The sequence below is a fragment of the Peromyscus californicus genome, unplaced genomic scaffold, assembly GCF_007827085.1.
Source record: "Peromyscus californicus insignis strain IS unplaced genomic scaffold, ASM782708v3 Scaffold_20__1_contigs__length_68692818, whole genome shotgun sequence".
NCBI lineage: Eukaryota > Metazoa > Chordata > Mammalia > Rodentia > Cricetidae > Peromyscus > Peromyscus californicus.
In genome coordinates this window covers 33,789,492-33,808,360 of record NW_026294503.1, presented here as the reverse complement: position 1 = coordinate 33,808,360, position 18,869 = coordinate 33,789,492, and the positions used below count along the sequence as shown (strand labels likewise).

General features: G+C 45.3%; 2 protein-coding genes across 4 annotated transcripts in view; one reads left to right on the top strand and one right to left on the bottom strand.

Moving 5' to 3' along the window:
- The window catches only part of Zfat (zinc finger and AT-hook domain containing), a 181,160-nt gene that overhangs the window by 131,997 nt on the left and 30,294 nt on the right, over positions 1 to 18,869 (top strand). For all 3 annotated transcript variants that reach the window (XM_052747939.1, XM_052747937.1, XM_052747940.1), the window contains one exon: positions 13,235 to 13,373. In XM_052747939.1, the coding sequence (XP_052603899.1) occupies positions 13,235 to 13,373 (139 nt within the window). The remainder of the gene's footprint in view (positions 1 to 13,234; positions 13,374 to 18,869) is intronic.
- On the bottom strand, positions 17,658 to 18,064 carry LOC128116577 (ATP synthase subunit ATP5MJ, mitochondrial). The gene has a single exon (XM_052747941.1). The coding sequence runs from the start codon at positions 17,987 to 17,989 to the stop codon at positions 17,807 to 17,809; it is 183 nt and encodes a 60-aa protein (XP_052603901.1). The 5' UTR covers positions 17,990 to 18,064; the 3' UTR covers positions 17,658 to 17,806.

The window sequence follows — 18,869 nt, the reverse complement described above, 5'->3', positions numbered from 1 at the left end:
GGAAGGATGGGATGTGACTGAACCACCCCAGTGACTGGGGGTGACCGTGGAGAGTAGTACAGGCAGGGCTGTGGACAGACATGGAACAGACAGGCATGCAAAGAAAGCACATTCCCCCATTCCCCCAGAGGGCAGCAGGGAGCCACAGCTTGAGCAGAGGTATATATGGTGTGAAAAGATTATTCTCAGGAGGTCCAATGCAGAAGGAGCAAGGAGTCTGGGCAATAGGGTGGTTTGTGCTATACATGCAGGTGAGGGTTGGATTTCTTACCTGGCTCTCACTGACTGTCTAAATTCTTCTTCCCTTCTGGACACTCTGCTGCAGAAGTTCAGCTCTGGGTCTGGGGCTGTTTTCTGTCTTGATTGGTTAATCTATTTAACATAATGTCTACATATTTCTGATTATGTGACAATGCATTTGTAGAAAGCAGGGAAATGTGGCAATGTAAGAAGAAAAAATTAAAGTAAATATAACCCGAGTTGTACTTACTTAATCTTTTGGTATATTATATTCCATTTTTTCTCGTATGCCTACAAGAATCCCTGGTGACGGGGTTGGGGATTTAGCTCAGTGGTAGAGCGTTTGCCTAGCAAGCCCAAGGTCCTGGGTTTGGTCCTCAGCTCTGGAAAAAGGAAAAAAAAAAAGGATTCTGGGTGACTAATGTATCTTCAGAGTGCAGAAGTAGGCTGGAGGGAGTGCTCATGTGTCACAGGTACAGTCAGTGCCTTCCCTCTTTTCCTTGGGTGCTGTCCTTGGTGCTATCAGGTCCGTACACTGGAAAATAGCCAAAAGGAACTCAGCTCCTTGGAGTGCATGTTCTCATGGGGAGAGTAAGAGGCAAAGTGTGTGTCATAGTACAGGATAGTGAAAGCCACAGCAGGGAGTCATTTCAGTAAAGCAGTTGGGAGATAGGAGGGGATGATCGCTGAGCTCATGGAGCAAGACTCTAAAAGAAGTGTGTCTGGGAGAGCTGGGGTCCAGGGAGGACATCCCAGTTTCTGCAGTCATCACGTGCCATCAGAACTCGGGATGGAACAAGAGCATACACAGGCATGGATTTGAACACTGCCATCTCAGCCCGGCAGTGGTGATGGAGAGGGGTCCTGGAGCACACTGTCATCTCAGCCTGGCAGTGGTGATGGAGAAGGGTCCTGGAGCACACTGCCATCTCAGCCCGGCAGTGGTGATGGAGAGGGGTCCTGGAGCACACTGCCATCTCAGCCCGGCAGTGGTGATGGAGGGGGGGTCCTGGAGCACACTGCCATCTCAGCCCGGCAGTGGTGATGGAGAAGGGTCCTGAAGCACACTGCCATCTCAGCCTGGCAGTGGTGATGGAGAGGGGTCCTGGAGCACACTGCCATCTCAGCCCGGCAGTGGTGATGGAGAGGGGTCCTGGAGCACACTGCCATCTCAGCCCGGCAGTGGTGATGGAGGGGGGATCCTGGAGCACACTGCCATCTCAGCCCGGCAGTGGTGATGGAGAAGGGTCCTGAAGCACACTGCCATCTCAGCCTGGCAGTGGTGATGGAGAGGGGTCCTGGAGCACACTGCCATCTCAGCCCGGCAGTGGTGATGGAGAAGGGTCCTGGAACACTTAGCAGCACTGTCAGGCAAATAAACTCCCTGGCCTTTTACAGTAACTGTGTTCTGACAGTTTTTTGTTCTTTTTTTGGACTATGTTTTTTTTAATTAATTAAATTTATTTCTTTTACATCTCGACCACAGTTTCTCCTCCCTCCTCTCCTCCCATTCCCTCTCCTACCTCCTTTCTGCCCACCCTCTCCAATCTACTCCTCCTCCGTTTCTAGAAAGTTCAGAAAGGGCCAGGCCTCCCATGGATATCAACAAAACATGACATATCAAATTGCAGTAAGACTAAGTACTCCCCTTGTATTAAGGGTGGGCAGGGCAACCCAGTATGAGGACTAGGGCCCCAAATGCCAGCAAAAGTGTCAGAGATATCCCCTGCTCCCACTGTCAGGAGTCCCACAAGTAAACCAAGCTACACATCTGTCACATATATGTGGAAGGCCCAGGTCTGTCCTATCCCATGCAGGTTCCCTGGTTGTCGATTCAGACTCTGAGTTCCTATCAGCCCAGGTTAGTTGATTCTGAGGGTTTTCTTCTGATTTCCTTGACCCCTCTGCTTGTACAATCCTTCTTCCCTCTCTTCAGTAGGATTCCCTGAACTTGGCTATCCAGCCTCTGGGTCCTGGCACTTCAATCAGTCTGACAGTATTTTTTTTTTTTTTTTTTCGAGACAGGGTTTCTCTGTGTAGCTTTGTGCCTTTCCTGGTACTCACTTGGTAGCCCAGGCTGGCCTCGAACTCACAGAGATTCGCCTGGCTCTGCCTCCCGAGTGCTGGGATTAAAGGCATGCGCCACCACCGCCCGGCTATGACAGTATTTTTTAACCCCCAGATTTCAGAGGAGGAAACTAACACATCAGGGGTTAGAGGAAAATGCCCAAGTTCCATGGCTCACAGGAGATGGTGGGAACCATCTCCTGATCCATTGCTCTAAGGGGGCACAAGGACACAGAAGGTCAGGTACACCACGGTCCTGCCACCAGCTCTTGTTTACCATAACTACTTGCTCAGTTGGTGGAGTCCACCTTGGCCAAGGCCTTGTTGGGTCTTTAGCAGGGAGTTTGAGATCCTTGAGCAGTATATTCCATTCCCATCCTTACTTCTTTCCTCTTCTGCTCTGTGCCTGCTGCTGTGTTCTCTGCTCCCATCACTATTTCTGCAGGGCTTCTTTCCTGGTAGCTGTGGGCTTGTCGTTTCTGATTGGGTACAGGCAGTTGAAGAAATCAGTAGGATGTCATGAATTGTGCTGTTCACAGTCTTGCTAGAACAGGTAAAAATGTGGCTGTCTTCTTGACATTTCAGTGTTTCCTGATGCAACAAAAACGAGGCTCCGTTCTATCTGTGTAACTGCTGTGAAACTGTTCTCTTGCTGCAGCTGTTAATTTCCTATTTCTTTTCTGTCATTTTCTTCTATAACATGTTGACTTCGAAAATAACAGTGGTGGTGACAGCTCACACAGGAAATACTTATCATGTGTCATATGCTGTATTTATAGTATCTTACTCCATCCTTACAGGAGCCGACGTTATATCCATTTGATAGATGAGAAAAGAGAGGCATAAAAAAGGTCAAGAGGCCTTCCCTGGTGATGAAATGGTACAGCTTAGACTTGGGCCTGCATTGGCTTCAGAGGCTTTTCTTAGGCTTTACACAGATCTCTCTCTCTCTCTCTCTCTCTCTCTCTCTCTCTCTCATTGTGTGTGTGTGTGTGTGTGTGTGTGTGTTATTGTTTTGTTTTAAGAGACTTGCTGTGTAGCTCAGTTTTGCCCCAAAATCATGATGCTCCTGCCTCAGCTTCCTGATTGCTGGTATTAAAGCTATACCCCATCATACCTGGCTTCAAATGTCTTTTTGTTCTTACTATCTTTTAAACTCTTACATTAATCTAGCATCATTCTTTTTCCTTGCCTGTAGGTAGTTTGGGCTGTATAAGGGAATATGTGCTCTAAATTCCTTGGGCATGTTTAGTTGAATTCATTGCTGTGCTTGAACTTGGTCAAAGGGTTTGGAGTTAACTCAACATGTGTCTATGTCAGCATTTGCTCTTGCATCTGTTTCCTCCTGTGTGACTTTAGGCAGGTCACATAATCATTGTTAAATTCAATTAACTGTCTAAATGAAAAGAAAGGAAGGAAGGTGGGAAGGGAAGGAAAGGAAGGAAGGAAAAGAAGGAAGGAAAGGAAAGGAAGGAAAGAAGCATTTCCAGTTTACAAGATTGTTGTGAGGCCAAGCAAGTACATGGAAAGTATCTCTTACCGTGGATTGTATACACAGTGTTTGTGTATGAGTGGTCCTTTATGTGTTTAGGTCTTCAAGCTTATGCAAGGAGCATGTTCCTGTAGCAGTAGGGATTACCTCCTGAGGTCACCACAGTGGTAAAACATCTCATAAATCCAAGTCTAGAGTCTGCGGAGAGGGTAGCTCAGATAATGAGAGAACTAGGTGTGGGAGCAAAAGCCGTCTGTAGGTGTGGCAATGACCTGATGGATCTAACTCTGCTGTAATCTTACCTCTGCTTCCTAACATAACACTTGGCAAGTGATAGCACATATATAAGTGTTTATGCACATATATAAGCATTTTATTTGTTGTGCCCAGATCGCGACCCCCAGAGAGACCACCAAAGACGAGCATGCCAGAATGCAAAAGCAAGGTTTAATTCTGGATATCCAAAAGCAATACAAGCCTAGGCAGGGACTTTGTCCAGTACATCCAATGCAGTGGAGGCTGGAGGAAGTGCCCATCTCTCTGCAAGCTCAGTTTTTAAAGGGAAAAATCACAAGGTTACATCATTTAGGGGTGCTAGTATGGGTACAATTCTGATTGGCTCGCTTCTAGGGGCTTTCTAGAAATCATGGCTTAATCTTACTTCTAAGGGGGTGGTTGCCCGCCACCATTTCTCATTGGCTGCCCTTAGGTGGGGACATTTCTGTGGTCAGTTACCCTGGAAACCAGGGAGAGGACATTCCATACTCAGGCAGTCATTACCTTGTGACTACCTTGTGACTCTGTACTTTTACACTTCCTGGTTTCTGGAATCTGGACTGACTGGTTTCAGTAACTAATGGCCTGTTCCTCAAAGGAGAAATCTTAGGCCTTAGTTTTAGGGTGAAAGCATTTTGGTCTTATTTCTAAGATGGCTCATTTTGTTCTCACATTATTAGAAAGGATATTTTACCTCAGTTGGTTATATATTTTACAGCGGATCTGGCCCTGAGCCTGATATATTACCATTCTCTCTCTCTCTCTCTCTCTCTCTCTCTCTCTCTCTCTCTCTCTCTCTCTCCCTCTCTCCCACAGTCCCTCTCTCTCCCCCTCTCTCCCACACACACTGAAGTAATTTATCCGTTCTTTTCCCTTCGCATCTCCCTATTTTCTTCCTACTTCCTACTGTTCTCTTGCCTCCGCTGGCTGTCTGGGAGATGGAGACTACCTAGTGACTGGCTGTATGTAAATCTGAGCTCTGAGATTCCTTGCTGGGCACTGCGGAGAGGTCCTAGCAAAGTGGCTTCTCCTGGTCAGCACACAAAGCTTGAGTATAATCTGGAGCCTGTTAGAGCCAGGCTCTCTCTTCTCTGGCATCGTTTAATACTAGGCATATTTTCATCAATGTGAAAGTATGATTGTAGACAAAAGATGAATGGATGTTTAATTGGGTGTCTCCATGACAAAGCTGAACTTAGTTGATGGCTAAATAGACTGTGAAGGTGCTGTGACCTTTGAAAACAACTTCTGTGGTCTGATTATCCCACCCTCAAAAAGAAGTGTACCGGCTGTTCTCTGACTGCCGATCACTTTGCTAACTCACTTAAAATGCAGCACTAAGGAAATGTCTTCAGTGGCTTGTGGTGTACCTCATTGGTTCGACCCTCAGCACCAGGAAAATAGCAAACTCTTTACTCCTGTTTATAGGAGTGTGTCACAGGCATGAGTCACCGTCAGTGTGTACAGAGATGGTGCGGTTGTGGTGATGTGGGAGGGATACTTTGAAGCCTTTGCGGATGGTGGGAGGATCATGGTGCTTGGTGAGGGGGTGGATCTTGCTTTGCATGCCTCAGGCTGCAGACAGGCCTCTCTGCTATAGGAAGAGGAGGTCTTCTCTAGGGTGGAAAGGGAAGGGAGGTTCTCATGGAGAGTTGGTAGGACTATCTACCGGGAGGTTTTTCAAGTCTCAGATGACCAAGTTGGTAAATGTAGGCATAGTTCAGCCTCAGCATGTGAGGAGCTTGCTTCCACAATTCTCCACAGACACCAGTATTTGCATATGCTCAAGTCCTTTCTGTAAGATGGCCCAGGATATGCACATGACTGAGGCAGGCGCATTACAAATACTTTGTCTCCAGATTAACATTCCATACCGAAAGCAATGTTACAATTTAAATAGTTGTTATAGACATCTGCACATGCTCAGAACAGACACATTTTGAGAACCTAAAAGAATTTTGAGAATTTAAAAGAACTTTGGATCCTTGATTGAATCCCCAGAAATGGAACTTGTGACTATAAAGGCCTGACGTGTTGTGCAACTGATTAAGCACAAACGTCCTGAGACCTGTTGCATTTTGTACTTCTCAAATTACAGTCCTGTTCTGTTTTTGTGACCTCTTTGCAACCTTGGCAGGTGAGCAGCAGTTTATTAGGGAATTAAAAGTGTTGGAGAGGAGAGTAAAGCTAGGCAGGGTGTGGAGGTGTGAGTTTGTAATCCCAGTACTGGCGAGGTGGAAATCTGTGGATCTCTAGCCCAAGTGGTGACCTCCAGGCCAATGAGAAACAAAACAAGATGGTGGCTTCTGAGGAGCAACATCTGAGGTTGACCTCTGACCTCCACCCGCACACCGTACCAATGAATATGAACACACTTGAGAGTGGGCACATGCACTCCCCTCCCCAAAAAACAACTGGAGTTGTCATGGTTGACTAGTGGTGGATCCGATATCTGAGCCCACCTCTTAGTTTCTGATTCAGTCATGGTTTTACTGCATTTACTTACTCTTGCTTGATGTAACAATGATAATGCCATCATTCCGGGCCCACTATAGTGTGAAGGTACTTGCAGTCTAATAATGCTCCATCTAATACATATCTTCCACCAACTAGTCCACTTGGTACAGGTTGCTACAGCAACATTTTCTTTTCCTGTGTTTACCAGGATGTCAAACAAGTAAGTGGTTTATCTTCTGTTTTAATTTTCTAAGTCTATCTCACCCAGGATGTCAAACTTAGGCTTATAAAATTGTGCTCCACATCCCCAGATTTCCCACACTAGAGTCATCTGATACTGCCATCCTCTGCATGGAAAGGTCCATCTCATAGGGGAGGTTCACATTTGGGTCTCTGAGCCTTTGGGGACACACCCGAAACTGGAATGTAGCACTTGTTTGCACTGATGAGACTTTTTCTGATAAAAATCCATGAACTTAGGGAGCCACTGCCTTACAAATTCAATTGCACCTTTTTTTCAGCCTGCACTGTGGGTCAAGAGTAGATATCTTCTGAGAATTGGCCCATGACCCAGAACTCACTCCTGCCCCATATTACCCCAGCAGCTTGCTGAACTCAGCTTTTTGTTTTCACCCTGTTAGTGAACTCTTCAGTGAGCTTACCAGAGCTGTTCTCTCTGTGTCTGGCCTGTGGACACTGGTAAGGCCATTTCTAATTGCGATTCTCGGTGTACTTGATTCTACCGTCTCTCCCACTCTGAGGACAGTGGCCTTGGACCCCACAACTCCAGAAGCTTCTGATTCCTCTGCCTGAGTGCCCTCTCTGCAGCCCTCCTTCCTGTCCATCTCTCTGGGCCACCAGTGTAATACAGAACTGCCAGGTCTCTTGCTACAGCCACATTCAGTCATAGAGCATCTTCCAAGTTCCCATGCCCAGATAGACATCTATACCACAGGAGTTGTTTGTGTTTAAGATTTATGGCTCTACTCATCTCTGGTCTGGGGGCCTGGTGGTCTAGACTTCCTACTTTTACCTCCATAAGACTGGTATCATTTCTTTCTCTTCTGTGATCTAGATGACCCCTTTACTTGAGGCTTTTAGCCTCTTTCTTCCCACACACCATCTCAACCATTGGATCCATCTGACGTCCCTTTTTCTTCTCTCTAGCTGCTCGCATTCTTGCATGGATATTTGTTCCCCCGACTCACTGTGGCCCTCAGCGCCTGTTGCCTATACCACTGAAGCAAAGGATGATTGGTTCATGCCTCACTCTTGTTTCTTTCAGTCCATCCTCTGTTTAGTTTCCAGAGCAAAAAAATGTGAACAAAATGTCTACAGTTCAAATACAGGAGTTTGATGGAGTTAAAAACCACATCATATTCTAGTGCTTTCTTCTCTGAGCAAATATGAAGTTATTATTTTTGGAATGCTAGCATTTGCACAGACATCAAAAAAGACACTGATATTCTTTACTGCCCACATGAGGCTGTCACTCTCTTGCTTGACACCTAATGTTCGCTCCTAAAGGCTAATATTAGTGTTTCCACAGAGCACACATTAACAGTTGGTGTGTGAGTATGTGTGTGTGTGCAGGCACATGCTCATACTTGTGCATCACAGTGAAAACCAGCAGTGGCCTTAGTCTTTCCAAGTCTACCATGGCTGTTAGTTGATGGTTGTTATTAGTTAATGGTTAACTCTGGGCTGGCCCCTATCTATGATATCTTAGAAGGCCAGCCTGTAATCCCCCGAGAAGAGCTGTGAGGAAGATAGATGCCCAGATGGCCAGTGAAAAACTAAATCATTTCCTTGCAATTAGCTCTGCCTGGGGTTCCAAAACAGTGCAGACTAGGAGACTATAAGGCTTTGGACAAGTTCCTAAATCACTCTGTGCCTCCATTTTCTTATCAGTAAAATGGGAACAATAATTGTACCCATATAAAATTGTGAGACTTAGAAGAATGAGTCCATGAAAAGCATGGCTACTCAACAGACAGTAGCTCAGGAAATATTAGATGAAACATCTTAGTTATGATGTTAGAGCTCAGAAAGCTGGTTAAGTAACTCCAGTGCACCTGAACAGAAGTTATGGCTGACAGCTCCCTGTCTGTTTTCTATTCCCTTTCTCTTGAACCTCAGTAAGAACTTTAGGCTTTCTTCCAAGTGAACTATGTGGATGCCATGAGTTATGTCTCCCTAACTCTTGGCTGGATTCTGTTCTGAAGGTTCAGAATAAATAACTTCCCTTATGAGGTCCAGTGCCATTTGCTATTTGAGAGTATCTGGTGTATGAACCAAGTTGTATGATTTAGTTTGCCTAGGTAGCATTTAATCTTTGGAAACTCATATATATTCAGGGAATTACAAGCCTGCCTTCATTCATCATGGGATCTCCAGGTCAGAGAACAGTGTCTCACTCACAGTAGGAGGTCAGCACATCGATGCTTCGGATATGAATTTTAAGATCTGAATCAGTAACACAACCAGAGTGGGTTAGCTATGGTTCGCCTGCCTTCCCACCTGCCATAGCGGCTGGAGAGTTCTCCGATTGACACTACCAAGGCTTCTCAACTTAGAACTTGGTTTGCCAGAAAGGTCCAGGTGTGGCTCAGTGAATGTAGTTTAGGACAGAGGACCCCGGCAGGGGATTTCATGGAATGACGGAAAAGGTTTAGGGAACAGAGTCGAGCCCAGGGAAAGGAGTCATTATCTTTCAAGCCCTAGAACAGTTCACCAGAAAGACATCTGCTCAGCCTAGTGCTGAGCTCACCGTATCCATTGGCCCAATACCGCAGTCTACATGGGAGGGTGTAGGGGAGCCTACAGGGAGGCTCCCCTGAGCCTTCCAATGCAAAAATTGACATGTGGCTAAAAATCTGTCGCTTGGGGACTGAGCTCTCATTTGACCTCATCTGCACCTTCTCTTTCCTCGTGGCATACCTGTTTGCCATTTTTCTTCTCATTAGAAATTCTTCGCAGGAGTCTGCATGGGAACTAAAAGGCTTTGAAACTCTCATGTGGCAATTTATCTGCTTTGCCACATGAAGGATGGACTTGGCTCCACCGTCTGAATTTGGCTTGTAGGATCATTTCTTACTTTGATTGCCCCTCTCTTTCTCGGCTGTTACTTGCTGACTACCCCATGTGGGCAGTATAACATTCTCCATTTCTTTTTTTGATGTCTGTGTAAATGCTAGCGTTCCAAAAATAATAAATTCAGAATGTTTGCTTATTTAGAGAGGAAAACACTAGACTGTGGTGTGGCTTTTAACTTTGTAATAGTCCTTTATTGGAAGTGTAGTCCTTTTGCCCCTGTGTGTTTGGTAGATGAGAAACCCCTACAAGTTTTGCCTTTGTTCTAGGCCTGTGGTCCAAACTACAAGGGTTCCATGAAGGACTGATTGCAAAAATATAGCTCTGCATAGGACAGCACTAAATATTTTGTGTCCCAGGATACTTTTGATGTAGATGTTCTCTGGGGACTTCCTGAAGCTTCTTTGTCTTTCTTTTGTAGAAAAACAATAAATTCCTGGGCCTTCCTGAAGTATGACATTTCTTTCTTTCTTTTTTTCTTTCTCTCTCTTTTTAAAGATTTATTTATTTATTATATATGTAGTGATCTGCCTGCATGTATGCCTGCAGGCCAGAAGAGGGCACCAGATCTCATTATAGATGGTTGTGAGCCACCATGTGGCTGCTGGGAATTGAACTCAGGACCTCTGGAAGAACAGCCAGTGCTGTTAACCTCTGAGCCATCTCTCCAGCTCCCAACATGTCTCTTAAGAGGATTTGGGCTGGAGACATTGTTCAGTGGCAGAGTGCTTGCCTAACAGTGCAAGGGAACAGTGCAGTTAAACCTAGGTGTCAATCTCCAGTGCTAAAATCAATACAGTTGAAATGGCATCCGTCTCTCCACTGGCGTGACATGCGGAGAGCGGCGGGGCGGATTCTGGGACTAGGTAACAGAAGTGGTTGAGTGGTAAAAGTGGCTGTGGTAAGCGCCAGCTTTTTTGTCTGAATGATCAGCAGATTATGTAGTACGATATGAATCTGAAGTTGCTTGGAGTTATGCTTGCAGCATTTCCCTGTGGAGAAAACTAGTCCTACCTGGGGAAAGAGAGGAGGGGTCATACCGAATGTTCACATCCAGCCGTCAATGGTGTAAAAATGATCATGGAAACCAGAGCAGACAGACCTAACAGGCCTCAAGGCAGTGCCTTAGAGAGAGTCAACCCTGAATATCAGGGCTGAACAGCCGATCTTGTCAGATAGTGCCGAGGCTATCAGCAGAAGCTGGCAATAGCAGTGCTGCCATGTCCTTTTTTTACGGGGAGGTGGCACCATCTGACAGATATGGGACATGGGGTCTGACAAGACGGTGTTGGCCAAACCTTTGGGAACTGTTTTCCTGGGAGATGACAGAGCCCTGAGTGGGAAGGGGAGGAGTGGAAGGCATGGGCAGAAGCTGCTTCGAAGGAGTGGGTGGGTATACAGTAAGGAGAGAGAAGACTTAGGCAAAGGGGTTCCTTGTGTTTACCCATCTGTCTCTCCTCACTGCCTCTCTGTGGGAAGACTAGAAGCCATTGCTAGAGGCCATGGAAGCTTCGGGTCAGGGAGGGCATCCCCGCTGCTGGTTGGTTCTCTCCACGCTCAGTCATTGCTGTTATTGCTTTAGTGCCTCTGCATAGTAATGGTGAAAAGATGGATGCATTTGTCAGTCACGGAGTCCAGGTGGTCATAATAGACACAGTGATGCGTCAGCCTCTGTGAGTGCAAGAGTTGTTGTGAAATTGCTGATGGAGATCATAGGGAGCTCTCAGCGCAGTGTCTCAGCTGTTCGTTTGTGTTCCACCCCTTCATCCAGAGCATGGCCTAACAAGGTAGCTATTATCCTCAGGTTTCTGATGAAGAAAGAGCTCAGAGACATTTTGCTACTTGTCTGAGGTGCCACTGCAGGTGAGTTCCACCTGTGAGGTTAAACATGCTTCATCTGAGCACCTCCTGCAACATCCAGAGGACTGAGGCCATCTTGGGGGCCCATTGTAGCACGAATCTTAGAAGGACTTATTAATAAAACAAACCTGGGGCCAGGTAGTGGGGTGAATGCTGGAAGATCAGAGAAGCAGAACAAGCCACAGCCACCTCACCTTGCCAATTCCTCAGCTGATACTGATACTGGAAGTCTCTGAGTCCTCATCCAGAATGAATCTCAGCTGAACTGCTGCTAAAAGCCTGAAAGCTTAACCAGCTCCAGTTCCTGGTTTTCACGACTTATATACTGTTCTGCTTTCTGCCATTACTTCCTGGGATTAAAGGCTCTTGTTACCACACCTGGCTGTTTCCAGTGTGGCTTTGAACTCACAGAGATCCAGATGGATCTCTGCCTCTGGAATGCTAGGATTAAAGGCGTGTGTGCCACCATTTCCTGGCCTCTATATCTAGTGGCTGTTCTGTTCTCTGAAACCAGATAAGTTTATTAGGGTACATAATATTTTGGGGAACACATCACCACAGCCCATGAGCTGCTTCTTACTGCCTTGATAGAAAGCTGGTGTTGATAGATGGGCCCAAATGCCAAACAGGATTCCTGCCACTCTGTCTGAGCTACATGGCACCATGACACAGGAGGACATTTTGGTATGAGAAAGAGCCTAGCATATGGCAGTGATTCAGGTACATAGCTTTTTTGAGGCTGAAGCCAAGGATCTTCGTAAGGGTACCTGATGGGTACTCCTTCCCTTCCTTACATTGAGTTCCCAGAGGCAGTATGCAAGGGGGCCAGACAAGGCTGTGGATCCATTTGTGACTTTATTCTGCAAGTGCTTCCTCTGACCTAGGTCAGGCTGCAGTGGCTCTTGCCAGCTACATGTCCCCACAGCCTGGCTCTGTGCATTTTTATAGATTCTGACAGGGAACCGTCGCTAAGGAAGTTGTTTAGACGAAGGAACAAGTATCAAGGATTTGATTGTAACAGGAACTGCTTTTAATGGCATCCACTTAAAATAGTGATTGGTTGGCATATTGCTATTTTATTTATCTTCTTCGGTGCCAGGGGTCGACAAGAAGAGAAATCATGAAGTAAAGACTGCAGTTTTGTTTAGTGGCATCCCTGGGACCTACCTTACCCTGGCCACTTGGGGCTGCATGGAAGCAGGATGTGTTGGTTAGTTTTGATGTCAGCTTGACGTAAGCTAGAGTCATGTGGCAAGAGGGAACCTCAATTGAGAAAATGCCCCCGCCAGATTGGCCTGTGGGCAAGATTGTGGTATGTTTTCTTGATTAATGACTGATGTAGGTGGACTCATCCCACAGGAGGCAGTGTCACCCTGAGTGATGGTCCTGAATAGTATAAGAAAGCAGGCTGAGCAAGCCATAGGGAATAAACTAGTAAGCAGCACTCCTGTATGGCCTCTGCTTCAGCTCCTGCCTCCAGGTTCCTACTCTGAGCTCCTGCCTGACTTTTTTTTCCAGATGTACTGTGACCAGGGCATGTGAGCTCCCATAAGTCCTCTCCTCCCTGAGTTGCTTTTGGTCATGGTATTTTATCACAGCACTAGAAACCCTAACTGGGACGAGCCATTCCCCAGTGACAGGGTCTACTGGGCCCGCTCATTTGCAGATATGCTGGCGTCGTACACTCACCTGGAGGCACACTTGGGGAAGTTGGCAGAGGCTCACCATTTCTGTTCCTTGTCCCCCTAGCCTTTCCGCTGTGCCCATTGTCATTACTCGTGTAACATCTCTGGATCTCTGAAGCGACATTACAACAGGAAGCACCCCAATGAGGAGTATGCCAACGTGGGCAGCGGGGAGCTTGCGGCTGAAGCACTCATCCAGCAAGGTAGGTGAGGGGCCCAGGCCTGCTGAGAAGCACTGCTAGACACTGACAGCTCAGTTCTAACCCACAGACTTGGCATCACGCTAGTTCTTCCACTCTGTTGGTATGTCATCGCCACCCTCATTATTCACCAGAAGGCACGAGTCAGAATTGCAACTGTAATGTCGTGCTCTAAAAGGGCGGTGGTAAAAGTTTCAGTCTCTGGTACTCGCCACAATATTCACCAATACTGTTGTCTACTCTTGGTTTGCACATACTGTTTGCAGGGTAGGAATTTTAGGCCTTATTGTCTTCATTCAGTGTTATCGACAAGAACATTTTTGTTGTTCTTTGCTACAGTCTTTGACTTTGTAATTATAACTCCTGAGGGCTGTTGGTAATACAGCATTGCATGTAAGAGCTTAAAAGTTCTGTTGCTGAAAAATATGGAGTTTCTAAGGTTTTTTTCTCTTTTTAACTATTACTAGTACATATAAATATAAAAAAATAAGCATAAATATAACCTGCAGAGTCATTCAGTGTTACTAGGGTTGACTACTTGGTATTGTTTCTAGGGTATGTTTCTATGGTTGACTACTTGGTATTGGATAATCAATTAGGGGATCTTCTCCATGGAAGACTAATTTTCCCTCTCTTAGGAGTTGTTAATTGCTTTTAGCTCTTCATCCATGTGTTGGGCCCTGTGAGATTTCCCCCCATCTATCTTGGGATGTCAGCTGGTTGTGGAATTGTTTAGGTCTTGGGTCGGAAGCCATGTTGTTGAGATTTCATGGGTGTAGCTTCTGTAGCATAGCTAGAAGGTGTGATCTCACAGAACACTTCATGGTCCTTTGACTCTTACAGTCTTTATGTCTTCCCTTCCTTGATGTTAAAGAAGACCCCATGAACTCCAGGGAGGGGGCTAGACATGGGGCAGGTAGGAGGGAAAGAGTGGGAAGGGAAAATGATGTAATTATATTTTAATTAGATTTAAAAATAAAATTGTAACCAGTGCTACTATAGATATATTTAGTAGTTGAACTTTGGGGGGAGATTTATAGAAAAACACATTTTGAGTACACAGGTACTTTAGCTATCCTGAAAAATATTTTGAACATTTATTGAGAATTAATGAAAAACCCTGTAAATATTGAAAAATTTCAGAGTTTTTCTTTTTGAGGTTTTATTGAAAATAAATAACCATACATTACCACCGAAGAGAGCATAACACACGTGCTGTTACCACACAGAGAAATATGGCTGTCTTTATGTCTCCATTCTAATAATTCAGCTAGGACTGACTGCAGTGAGTAGCTTTAGTCACCGCTTCTTATTAGCTGGTGACTCTGTGGAGCTGAGGGAGGTTTTACAAACCTGTCTGGCTACCAGATGGAGGACCAAGAGCTGTGTCGCAGCCAGGGATACTTACTTTTCCGATTCAGCACAAAGCATCCCTTGCTGAGTTGCCTAGAGATGCATCTCCATGTAACACAAATGGATTGTCTATATCCAGCAGCATTCAGTGACAGAGCAGAACAGGAATAGATGAGCAGCTAAGACTCTCAGGATCCTTTCCGAGCTATCCATCAGAAATTTATCGGAGTGCAAGAGAGAAAATGGGCTGTTTGTTTTCTTCAGGAGAAGTTTTATGATGCCAGGAGCAGGATGGTGCAGCAGAGGGGGAGGATCTTGGCTCAAGTCTGGGTTTCCTCTCCCTGAGCTGTGCTGTCTTAGGCAGTCACCTAGCCTGTCCTTGTTGGACTCCTTGACTACAGAGCACCATCTTCCATGAGGCTAGAGAGGATGCTGTTCAGGGGTATCTGGCACAAAAGACTTTCATTCCTAGATTTGCTTTTTTTTTTTCCTGAAAATATTTAAAACTTTTGGGACCATTGCTTGGGGTCTTCCTTTTCTGTGCTGAGGATGGAACTCAAGGCCCTGCACATGGTAGGCAAGCGCCTTCCCATTGAGTTGCACCGCTAGCCACCATTGCATTATTTTTTTTACGACAGTCGTCATGTCCAGGAGTCATGAGGGAGAATGGATTTGACTTAGAGTCACCGAAAACAATGAGTGGGAAGCTGGGGCTTAGTTTTCACATTCTTCACACTCTTGGATTTGATTGGCAGAAAATAGATGTTCAGTGTGGCTGGTGGGACAGGCCCATGAATCTGATTGATGAAGCTATCACTGCTTTTAGACTTTCATCACTGCCTTGCCAAAACTGTGCTGAACTTGAACTGTTTTATGCCCCAAGTTTTCTGTTCACTTTCTAATCAATTGGCATTTTCTAACAGGACCTGGGTTTCATAATTAAGCTTTGAAGATCAGTGCTTGATCATTTTCTTTCATGTGTCTCCATCCCTACCTCCCAGTCCCATTCTAGGGCCTTGTTGAAGAAGCAGACACCTAAATGTGTCTTCATTACTTTGGTACTATTTAGACATTAGACTTCTCCTAAGCATTACATGAAGCAGTTTATTCTTGGCTTGTAATGTATGTGCATCTCATATTCTGAGGGTAGATTTCTCTAAGTCATCAGTTGATCATCAATATGGATTTGAAGCATTCTCCTATACAAATGTATATATTGTGCTGTTTAAGGAAGACATACCTGGCAGGCCCCCCCACTCCTGCCCCTTCACCAATGCCTGATTAAAGCTTGCTTGAGAGCTAGGTTAGCAGTCATAGGCACTGAGGTGTGTAAGGTGCTTTGGTGCCAGGCTTCATGAAGTCATAACTCCTTTCTAAGTGGTGTGTGATATGATGCAGATGGGACTTAGCAAAGGTCAGTTTCCCAGTACCACAAAGTACCCTGTCAGATTTCTTTAGATTCTCTGGAACACGCACAGGGTTGGGAGCCACACAGACCTGAACTGGGGTCTCTGCACATCGTGGCCTTTGGACCAGGTACTTATCTTCCCTGTACTTGATCTTGCATTCAGAATCATCACAGGGGAATCTAATACCTGCCCTCAACAGTAGTTGCAAAAATTAGATCTTATTCTCTAATACTTCCAGCTATCCCTGACATGAAGTAAATGCTTGATGAAAACCCTAAGCTATGACATTTGTCTACATGTTTCCTCATGCACATGTCTTTTCAGCCTCTTCTGTGTGGCCAGCCCAATGCTAGCCACTGAAACTCTGTACCAAACTAGGTGACTTTATGGTGGCACTCATCTGCATTCCTTCCTGAGTTGGAACCTGCTTGTCTCGTTTGTTCAGTAGCACTGGGACTAGGCAGCTCCTTTCAGGGCCTCATGTTCTGATGGTGTGGCTAAAGGATTCTTCCCTTCCACATGAGAGAAGGTCCTGTCTGGGAGTACCATCAGCTGCTTCTCACAGTGGCTGAGCCCTCTGTGGAGCCCCTGTTTGAGAGTCCCTGAAGTGACAATAGATAGTCACGACCAGAGGAGAAATGACAGGAGGTATGTCACGAAGGCTTCATTTTTGGCTTCTGCTGAAGTCTTTGTTATTTTGAACTACTGAATTAGAAAAATGTAAATCTGTATCCATGGGAGCACATGCATATCGTATTATTCATGCTAATCTCAGGAAATAGTGTAGCAGAAAATCCAGAAACTGTGAAGTAGCTCAGAAGTCATCAATTTAATTTATGGACATGTTTAAAATATCTAAAATCAAGATTCAATGAGTTGTTGGTAGAGGCTTCTAGTGGTGTGATGGTATGCCTTATTATTGATTATTATTGAATGGGTTAATTTTTCCTATGATATAGTCCTAAAGGTTGGTATGCTTATTCACCTGTTTTCAAATTAGAAGCTGGCAGAGGGCAATGGCGATGTGACCAGGCTAATCCAGTCTCCTGATTCAGTATTTGGTGAAGCAGAAGAGGGGGATGAGGGTGAGGAGCGGGCGTGGTCTCACACTGGGATATTGATTAGATTGCACTTTCGAAGTCTCATGGGAGGTGCTCTTTTTGTCCCTCTTATCTTCATTCCCAAGGCTAGTCACTAATTTGGCTCAAGGTTGACTATACAACCTGTTTCTTTTGCTCAGCCCTTCCCAATGGTCTCAGCGCCCAGAGAGAAGTGGAGAAGACCTTACTTGAGATGTGTTTACCAGGGACTCCTCATTAGAGTCCAGGATATCAGCCAGCTAATGATAAAGTAGGCTTGTTTTTCTCTGCTGTCGTTCTCCTATGCTGTTATTCTCAAGGCTCCTATGGGAAGAGAGGCTAGGGTTTGACACAGGATTCAGAAAACCCTGAGTCCTATGGCCCGGTGTGATCCAACAGCACTTTAGGTCACTAGGAGTAACACTTTCTTTTTTTTTTTTTTTTTTTTTTTTTTTTTTGCTGCTCACACACATTTATTAATGCCACATTGTAAATGGTACTTAGGTAAGTGCACAGCGATGTTCCATGTTCCCACCTAACACAGCTTGCTTCAGTTTAGCCGACAGGATTCATCGTGAGTGGACTCAGGGAGCAGTTAATGATGGCCATGGGCAGGTGCAGGACTGGAGCCTTTCAAAGCTTTACTTCTTTTATCAGCTTTCCTGATTTTATAAACGATGTAGCTCATTAACCCCATTCCCATCCAAATTTCCTGGTAAACCTGGGTATAGTAGGGTTTCATGGGGACCCAGACATTCTTAATAAGGCTTTGAAGCATCTCAGCAAGACCAAGGCCACAGGCCACAACAGAACCCACTAGACAGGGAAAGGTCACTCGGAGTAACACTTTCTTATTCAACAGGAAATGAGAATATCCACAAGAACTGGTGTCCACATTTCACTTACTCATCTTGTGAATTTAAACTATTCAGTATCCACGTTCCTTAATGCTTCTGCTCCAGTCCCTGAGTGCCTGTACTAGTTTCCCAAAGCCACTATAGCAAATGACTTAAAACTATGCAGATTTGTTACCTTACAAAGTTCAGATATGCACACTGAGGCTCACTAAGCTAAAATAGAGATGTTAACAAATCTACATCTGTGAGGGAAATATCTGCTTTCTGACCTTGTCCAGCTTCTAGAAGTTACCCCATGCCTTGGCTTGTGGGCCCTTCTTCTACCTTTGAAGCCAAGAATGGTCAGAGGAGTTTTTCTCCTATCATGCCATTCTGATGACAGTCTTCCCTTTGATTATATTAGATACATTCCATGTTCCAGAATGATCTTCATCACAGAGTCCTTAGCTGAATCACATCTGCCAAGTCCCTTTCCCATGCAAGCTATGTGTTCACATGTTCCGAGGGTTAGTGTATCCATCTGGGAGACCCTATATTCTGCCTGTTGTGCTGTAGCTACCATGAGGATATGAGGACTGCTATCTTTACCTTAGTAGAAGAGAAAGCTCAGACTTTAAGAGTGTAAGGAGGTTCACCAGGCTCACACAAGTATGATCTGCCTGCCTGCCTGCCTGCCTTCCTCATGTTCTGTGCTGTTCCCAGACTGATGTTATTGAACATGAAATGGAGTCTTCCATAACATCAGGCACCACAAAGAAGGGCAAATGTCTTAATGCCTGGAAATCCTCTAGATTTCTAATA

Bases quoted from the DNA above. Each gene is read 5' to 3' on its own strand.
- LOC128116577 (XM_052747941.1), bottom strand. From the start codon at position 17,989: ATGCTTCAAAGCCTTATTAAGAATGTCTGGGTCCCCATGAAACCCTAC.